A 9,594-nucleotide genomic window follows, 5' to 3' on the forward strand; every position below is an offset into this window, starting at 1 on the left:
TGAGTGGTTCAACTCGTTACAATTGGCGTTGTCGGGCAGGATAGACTCGGGGAAGGTCACATTGGGCGTTGCGAACAGGAAAGATGCAACTAGCCTAGGTCACATATATATATATATATATATATATATATTATTGCTTGAAGATTGTATTTATTACAAATGCAGCTACTAGAAAATTATTTCAATATTTCGTTATACTTTTAAATAAACATTGTAACTAGCAAGTCTTTAAATGAAAGTGCGTATGTACATTGATTTTAAACGAAACAAATTCCTCATCACATTACAACTGCATAATTAGTCATTAAAAATGTTGCATTATTTCCAGATGTCCTTGAGTTTATGACCTGCACAATAGTATTATGCATGTGTATATAATTGCATATATATATATATATATATATATATATATATATATATATATATATATATATATATGTGTGTGTGTGTGTATGTGTGTATACATATATAATATATATATATATATATATATATATATATATATATATATATATATATATATATATATATATATATATATATAATATATAAATTTTAACAAATTTAATATACTTGAAAGACTAAGATATATCACTTCAGCTTTATTTTGAAAAAAAAAACATTTTAAGCAAATAATTGTTTCATAATTCATTTCACTTGATATTGATAGCACTGAAAGTTTCATTTAACTTTAAATAAAATATGATGTTTTCCTAATGTCTCATGAAACGAAAACAGTGAAACTGAGGAGACGGACTTTTGATATATATATAACGCTGCTTTCCATATTATTTACCTGTACGCTCCGTGCTGTGACCTTGTCCTGTCAACTGCCTACATGTGTTATCATAAAATAGAAAATGTCAAGCTTAATGACATGACATATACAACACGCAAGGCCCTTTCGGGAGAAAAATAATTAAATTGTATAACACTTGGCATCTTTTTGTCGCTAAAATATGTAAAAGATCTCATGAGCGACCAAAATTTTTATTTAAAAATGCAAATTTGTTTTATTTTCCAAATTTCAGTGCATTTAAAAGCTTGTTGTTATAAAAGCTGTTTATATTAAATTTTTTTTTCTACTTTTTATTGGTTTCTAATTTTTGAAGTCTACAGAACTAAAAATATTTCCTTCAAAACATCATCAAAAGCTCGCAATATCTGAAAGACGATTATCTGCCCCGCTGAAGCAACCCTCCGTGACATAATTTTACAAACGACAGCAAGCTTCTGTTACCGCAATTTCGTTTCAACTCGTTTAAAAATATTATTCCCCCCACCCCCAATAGACTTCACTAGATCGAACGGCTCTACGATTGTAAACATTGTCGTGAACTGTTAGAGTGATCACGTCTAGCTAGTTATCTCCCCTTCTGCTGCATATGGTAATCTATCCAACGAATTTATTTTGTCATCTCCCCTTCGTTTCGAAACAGTTTTACTTAATTTTTTTATGACTAATTAAACATCTAGATAATTTAAAAATAGATAGACTTGTATTGTCATTGATGTGGAACGTATCTGGAAAGTTTGAACGAAATCGCTGCATTAAAAGTGGGACAAAATTGAGTTGCAAGATTTGCCCCAAAAACAAACAAACAGACATTGCAAAGTAAATAAAAGTTTGTAAAAACTACTAAATATCGTGTGCTGTATGTAATATGTCATCATTTTATACAACATAGCTGGATGCATGAATATCTCATACTTCCAAAAAGACTGACAAATATTTTGAATGTTTTATAAAATAAAAAACTTCAACATTGCTTTGAATATATATATATATATATATATATATATATATATATATATATATATATATATATATATAAATATATATATATATATATATATATATATATATATATATATATATATATATATATATATATATATATATATATATATATATATATATATATATATATATATATATATATATATATATATATATATATATATATATACATATATATATGAATCTACTATGTACACGGAGTATGGGCCAACAGATTAAAGTGCTAAGATACTAACAATATTAGACAATTTTAATACAGTAAATTAAACATTAATTTAGTTCACAAAATTGAACTTCTTAGTTGACATTTAAAATATTAATTTTGTATTCAAGCTTTCATTACGAATTGAAATACATTAAACTTCTTAAAATGCTTGTAACACATTTATATATCAAAATAAATTAAGTGCTTGCCTAATTTTTTTGACACTTGTAATATTCGTTTTCAAACCACGCCAGTATATCTGGCACAGTTTTAGCATATTTCTCCAAGTTCCAGACCCGCTGACACAACTGGCACATGGGAACTGCCTCATATCGATACTCCAGGAACACAGGATCGATACGGTATAACGGATAATCCTCGTAGATGCTAAAGTATTTGTCTTTCTCTTTCAGCATTGCAATGTAAGCCTCGTCATGGGAATCTAAATATAGAATTCGTTTAGCCAGTTCCTCGGGAGATTTGAAGTCAGCGGTGTTTATAAAAGTTTCTGAAGGGAGATTACTCGAATAGAAATTTGATCCACGGGCAATGACAATGAAATCTGAATCGAAGAATTTATACAACTTTTCCGTAATGTAATCTTTACAAAGATTGTTCTCAAACGCTATGTAAAATTTGTATATTTTACGAATTTTATCACGACAATTGCTGTCATTCTGTCTGGGGCATCTAAAAGGACCACACTTCCCGTAAACGTCGACATCTAAATACCGTTGAAGTTCTGCCACATATTCTTCCCGTTTTGAATTTGTATTACAATTCGACACAAACCAGGCGACCAGCCTCGTTTTAGATGCTAAAATTGATGTATAATTTTTTTCTCTGATGTGTTTTCTTTTTCTGACTAGACCGTAGTAAGTCCGAATGTCCGAGTCCCGTCTAAAGGACATTGTCCAGTTGAATGCTGTGTTCCAGGTTTCGTACTTCTCGTACAAATTACCATACCACCAATATACATTGTCTGATGGTGCCTCTACGTGGTAGTGGACAAACACTTGGTCCTCACGACGGGTTGGTGGGGGTTCATTGTTTACAAACTGTGCTAAAATTTCAGTGAAAAAAAAAGTTAAAACTTTAATAACATTAAATATTTAATTAATGGCATCATTAAAAAACACCTCAAAACAAATATTATTCTTCAAGTAACTACGTGTAAGTCGAGCTTTTTATATGTAATTTTCTCAGAATGTAAATGTATTGTAATTGTAATTTAAAGTTACCTCTCGTGTCATATTGTGATTTAGTGAAAACAATGTAAATATTCCGACACGCGAAGCTAAGGAATGTTAAATTTATTTACCGTCAACAAGTAGAGCACTGCTGACATCTGTGTACTTCCTGTCTGAGCCAATGACACAAGGAAACTCTGGACACCCCTTCAAAGTTTTTAGCCCGTCGATGCTTGCCTGACCGACTTTATGCTGCCACCATAGAATTATTTTTTTCGTCCCATTTCTAAACGATTGATGAGCTGGTCGACCTTCAAAAAACGTGGTCTCATTGAAAGGAATGTAGGCTTCAAACTCTGAATTGTAATATTTGCTGTCTTTTGGTTCTTTGTAAGGAAACGGGCGGTACTGGACGCCATTTTCTGTCCAGATTTCTTCACCAGTTTCCGTGACGTAAGACTGGAGACCAAATCCTGACCTGATTAGATCTTCCATTATGGAATCATTGCTGAACGATGGGTGTTTTAATAAAGCCTCGGTCACTGGCATGTAAGGGGGTAGCTTCAACTGTTCCAATAAATTTGACGCTTTGACACTGTAGTCTGAGATAATAAAGGATGGCTTGTTTTTCAATAGATGGTAATATTTGCGATTGATGTGAGGACTTTTAGAAGATAATTTATTCAGAACAGTAACAACAACAGAACCATTTCTATTTCCTGACTTTGTGTGATTCCTTGTAGTGTCGTTGACTACAGTTGACGTTTCGTTATGTGTTTTATAAAATAACTTCATCATAGAGGAATAAATTGTGTATGTCTTATTTTCGATGCCTAAATGGTATCTCAGAGATTCTGTTGGAAGTAGCCAGTACACAGTCCCGTAGCTAAAAATAGTTAATAGCAGAATTGCAAGCATCCATTTAGAACTCTGATTAATTTTTTGATTTTTCTGAAATAAAAAAAATGAGTTGAAACATAGATAATGATGATTGAGTAACACACAATGGTTAAACTGCAACCACAGATATATGTGACGTAAAGTGATATCTCGGATAAAGAAGCTACACGAGTACAGTTTGGTTACATAGTGTAATGTTAACAGACGCTGAACGTGACAAAACAGTTGCATTTATGTCAGTGAATTAAACAACAACACATATCTCGTGTACGGCAATAGACACATAGTGTGATACTGGAGACTGTAATTAGCTCCTAATGACCTAAAAACTGTAGGTTAATAAGTTTTCAGTTACTTATCTAGAAAAGATGCTTTATTGGTTATTTATTTTTAGTAGTTATTTCCTCTTAATTTGCAATAAAATTATATATATATATATATATATATATATATATATATATATATATATATATATATATATATATATATATATTCCTTGGTATTAAATTTGTATGTGTTTCCAACTGTGTAAATAATGTCAAAACGTTATGTTTATCGTAACCTTCTTATTAACACGTAGCAGTTAAAATTAAACTTTTTAGTTTCAATACCATTTTTTAAAAGTTACAAACATGAGTAGTAACTAAGTGTGTGTATATGTGGGGGGGGGGGGTAAATTCCCCTCTACTTGGACCCTAAAATGACAAAATAATTTTTGAAAATCTCCAACTCTTTTGAAAAAAAAAAACACATCCCGCCTACGAGTTAGGTGAGTAGATTATAAATGCAATGATCTTACAAGTTTCAGAATATTCATGTTTCCGTACGAGCGACACAAAGGCATTAGGCTAGCTCACAGTGTAACATCTGGGTAGGCCAACAATGTGATTAGCATCGCTAATTTCGCTTTCATTATTCTACTTTTATCCTAGGTTTCATTTGTAACATTGTAAAACGAGAGCAGATTTTATAAGCTGCCTATTTTCAAAACAAACAAATATTAACTATGTACTCACTTTTTAACATTTGTTATTAATTTATTATTTTTTACGGATTTTTCTTTTTACTTTTTTTCTTAAATGTAATGTTAGAAGGGATTTCTTCCAACACAATGAGGTATTAGGTGTCCACATTTATGTACAATATGTCCCGTAGGCTACGTTTCTTTTGGATTTGCTTACATAGACAAATCAGATGATAAGAAAATAAAAAAAAATAAGTTGGTTCGTAAGATCTGGATTATTTTGTCTTCATATATGAAACATGCCCATTTTAAAAAACCGTTAAATGGTGTTTGAAGTATTTCATATAGTAGAACCTCAGTATATATATTTTAAGATTTTTAACTCATTTAATTTTTAGTTACATATTCATAAAGTGATTATTCCGATGTTTACTTTTTTGAAAGCTAAACAGATAATAGTAAAACACCTTCAAATGTATCTTAGAGGTAAAAAAGGTAGTATACAATATAATTATTAAAATTAAAGGGGACATTGGGTTTTAAAAGAAAGTCGAGTTGATAAAAATGTTTAAAATATCATGAAATTTAACTTGAATATTACAAAGTTCTGGTTTAATATATCAGTTTAAGAATGTACATTTTAAAAAGACCTTTAGAGAGAACAGCCACTTACCATTGTACAAGTATGTACTATCCAAATCCGCGTGTGAACCGGTGTATTTTATAACGCGGGGCTTAGACGAACGAACACACACATATCCCCCATGACCGCAGCTGTTACTAGGCGCGGTAACTCTACACGCATGACCTGCCCGTCAACAATAACGCCTACCGTCCAGCTACTTGCATCTTTATTTACTATAAAATCAATAACCACAAAAATGTAACATATGGACAAATAAACATTAAACAGTTATAGAAAAAACGTTAATGAACGTATATGTTAAGGGAAAAATAATATTGATACAGACAGTAGTAACAAATTACCACCTTACGTTACATATACTCTGTTGTCTTAACATTGCTAATTGATCTTCACGTATTAGGTCCAGCATTATTTCATTAACATGTATAATGAACCGTAACTGAAACCTGGAAAGTTTTGGAATGATAGATCAGTACGTGATTACAGAGACACTTCTCCCACAGTCGTTTCTATTTCTGTCCATGGGTGGCTACAGTGTGAACTTTTGACTCCGCAGCACACTAAACTAAGCAGTGAAGAGAAACCTAGTTTGCACACCTTATTTTAATCTAGTTCTTATGCCATTTTATTTTTTCCTTTTGATTATTATATATGCAATTGATGTTCATTGTTCATGTCTTTGATGCTATGTAAAATCTATCAAATATATTATTATTACTGATTTAAATGTTTAAAACAATTGAATTAATAAAAATAAAAAAAAATCTACCCCCTCCTCTCTCCCCCTCTATCCACTTTACCCCCAGACATGATAACCCCACAATCCCTTTAACTGTTCCAACGACCCCACCACCCACCGCAACATCAATATCCAGAACTTATTTAAAGTTCTAAATCTTGTCTCTTTCCCCTCATCTTTCACACTGCAACCTTTTGAAAACTCAATGCGACCACTACAACACCCTTTCAACTAGTCAACTTAAGTTGTTTCCCTACATAGAAAATGCTTCACTGTCCCATTGACCTTCTCTGAAAAATTTCCTTTCCTCTCCCCACCCAGACTTCTGACACTTTCATTTGACCTTCACCCCTTTTACTGTCATCCTTTGCAATTTTTTTTTATAATCAAATACATGACATCATGTAAATATTCATTATGTACATTTGCAAAGTCTTTCGTTTTCATTTGGTGTTCAAAATTATGTTAAAAAATGTGATATAATGTACTTGTTTTAATTGCAAATAAAAGTATAAAAACAAAAAAAAAAAAGAAAAAAATAATGAACCGTAACTGTCAGCACTAATTGAGATATTATTTACAAATGTGTGTTAAAGCAATCAGCGCCAATCAATTGTTAATGAATTTTGTTTAATTAATCCAATAGTTATTGGATACAGTTGTTATTGTTTGTGGGGTAACCTCACCTATAACATATGTTGCTGTTTTTTGTACTGTTTGGGACAATGGTAATGAGACGCCACTGTAATGAGTGTAACAAAACAGGGGAAGTCATAGATAGGGAATCTGTGGATATTGTCAGAGACAAATGTAACATGTCACTGAAAAAAAGAATCATAGTGATATGTGATCACATGATTAAATCAAATAGGTAGGTCAAAAGGGATAAGTTAGAGCAGGGGTCTCCAAACTACGGCCCGCGGGCCGCATGCGGCCCGCGAAGTCCTCTCATCCGGCCCGCGGAGATCTTTTTGTCCAAGGAAAAATCGTTTGTTGGTGATGGCTGAGGAACTTTGGCCAGAAAAACCAAAGACATACCTGGAAGAAACTGGCCCCCGAACTGAAATTTGATAGTTAATGCGGCCCTCGGACTGAAAAGTTTGGAGACCCCTGAGTTAGAGTATAGTGTTAGAGATGCTATAGAAACAAAATATAGACAATCAACAGAAAAATACAGAGGAAAATAGTCTACAACCTTTGATGGTCCAACCTTTTGTGGTCCAACTTGTGTTTATCCAACCTGTTGTGGTCCTACCTGTTGTGGTCCAACCAGTGGCGTAGCGAGGTCGGGTGTCACCCGGTGCGGCACTTAATGGTGTCACCCCCCCCCCCCCCCCAGAGGCGTTGCGACCCTTACCGGGGAAGTTTTCGATTTGCATCCCCCCTCAAACTTTCGATTTGCACCCCCTTCCTCAAGTTTTTCTCTATATATTTTGATATTTTTTGCCTTGGTGTCACCCCCCTAAATGGTGTCACCCGGTGCGGTCCGCACATCCCCGCCCCCCCCCCCCTCGCTACGCCCCTGGGTCCAACCTGTGTTTATTCAACTTGCTGTGGTTCAACCTTTTTTGGTCCAACCAGTGGTGGCCCAACCTGTGCTGGTCCAACCTGCTGTGATCCAACCTGTGGTGGTCCAACCTATGGTGGCCCAACCTCTTGTGGCCCAATATACAGAGGCCCAACCTGCTGTATCCAACCAGGTGTGAAGTACCTGTGTTTACCCACCCCATTACCGGATAGTTACGTTCGTTATGTCGCGGTCAATATAATAGAAATACACGCCGCTGTAATATCGTTTCTTTTTTTAATTACCGCAAGCTTAAAAATAATCCTTCGACAATGTTATATGTCAACCCAATAACTGACTTAAAACTGACCCACATAGCTATTTCCTTTAAGCCGACACATCTAATTTAACTCGCCCGACTCGCTATGTATTCTAAAAAAATATTACTTTTAAAAGGGAATAATAAAGTTTTAGATCAAGTATTGAATTTTAAAAATTCCACTTTGATTTTTAAAAAATTACATCTTGTGGGCATCTGGTAAAGCTATTAACAGGGAATTTAAAAACAAGATCAATCGAAACAAACAAACAAAAAAATGTTTCAAGCTGACTGGGAGATTACTGATTCAACCAAGCAAGACCATTTTAATCTTGTCAGAAATTTCAAATATTAAACGTTTATGGTTTAAGTATAGATCTGGATCTAATAACGGTAGAAAATAAAAACAATTAAGAGAGATTTGGATAATATAACCGAAATTGAAAAAAAAAAAACAAGCAAATAAATGGCAACAATAAGAGTGCAGCCAGATTAATGAAATAAAGGGAGATAATCGGACCGTACTTTGTTAAAATACAGAGTATATAAGTACAACATTTACGATATATCTTTAAACAAATTCAAAAGAGAAATAATAAGAACATGTGAGTTGATTTATAAAACCAAGACAAGAATTGTGAATATAAATAAGGTAGACAAAAATGATGTAAAAGCCGCCTGATATAAGACTTAACAAATGAGAAGAGAGCTTAAAGTAGACTGACAACACACAAACATGAAACCCAGGCACTCTCAGGTAGACTTAATAATGTAACACAGTCACCTTGTCTCACACCTGTAACATTTGATTAATGATGGGAACCGACCAGCCTTACAGACAGCTGGGGCCAACTTTCGTTTAGCTTGTTGTTTTTGTGTGAGGTAAAAAAAAAACATAATAATTCAGGGGAACTAACCAATAAATATATTTATATATTTTTAAATACTTGATTATTTCCCTTACTTTATACAGTTCTGAAATTGTAGCCGTTGAGATGAATCATGTACCATAGTGAGTGATTTCTATTTAAAGAATCTTTTTTTTAATTAAGGAATCAATTTTACAATATATTCGAAGATTTAAGATGCCACTGAGTCCACCCAGCTCTAATGGGTACCTATCTCTAATTACAAGTGACCATCAGAGGACGAAACAGAGGAGAATCTAAAATTGTTCTGACGTGCTCTGGTTTAAGTATGGAATAGTGGTGCAGCAATTTTTTTACGTTATCCATAGTCAGTAAACACATCTATTTATTACAGAGATCGCATAAAGCAAGCCAGGCGGTTCCTTGGTGGTATTCAGAAAAGTGATTTTCTAAG

General features: G+C 33.3%; 1 protein-coding gene across 1 annotated transcript; it reads right to left on the reverse strand.

Annotated features, from left to right (window-relative positions):
• Window positions 1–2,001: 2,001 nt before the first annotated feature.
• Window positions 2,002–3,759, reverse strand: LOC131938195 (alpha-(1,3)-fucosyltransferase fut-1-like). Its single transcript, XM_059296108.1, has 2 exons — window positions 3,328–3,759; window positions 2,002–3,069 (listed from the first exon to the last, which is right to left on the reverse strand). Exons 1-2 carry the CDS (start codon window positions 3,743–3,745, stop codon window positions 2,216–2,218), a joined length of 1,272 nt encoding a protein of 423 aa, XP_059152091.1. The 5' UTR covers window positions 3,746–3,759; the 3' UTR covers window positions 2,002–2,215.
• Window positions 3,760–9,594: the final 5,835 nt, after the last annotated feature.

Source organism: Physella acuta, unplaced genomic scaffold (genome assembly GCF_028476545.2).
Source record: "Physella acuta isolate Inbredline_101_S28 unplaced genomic scaffold, ASM2847654v3 ptg000237l, whole genome shotgun sequence".
Classification (NCBI taxonomy): Eukaryota; Metazoa; Mollusca; class Gastropoda; family Physidae; genus Physella; species Physella acuta.

Bases quoted from the DNA above. Each gene is read 5' to 3' on its own strand.
- LOC131938195 (XM_059296108.1), bottom strand. From the start codon at position 3,745: ATGCCAGTGACCGAGGCTTTATTAAAACACCCATCGTTCAGCAATGAT. The intron at 3,070-3,327 runs GTAAATAAATTT...CTGAAATTTTAG, and splicing joins CAGTGCTCTACTTGTTGACG to CACAGTTTGTAAACAATGAA.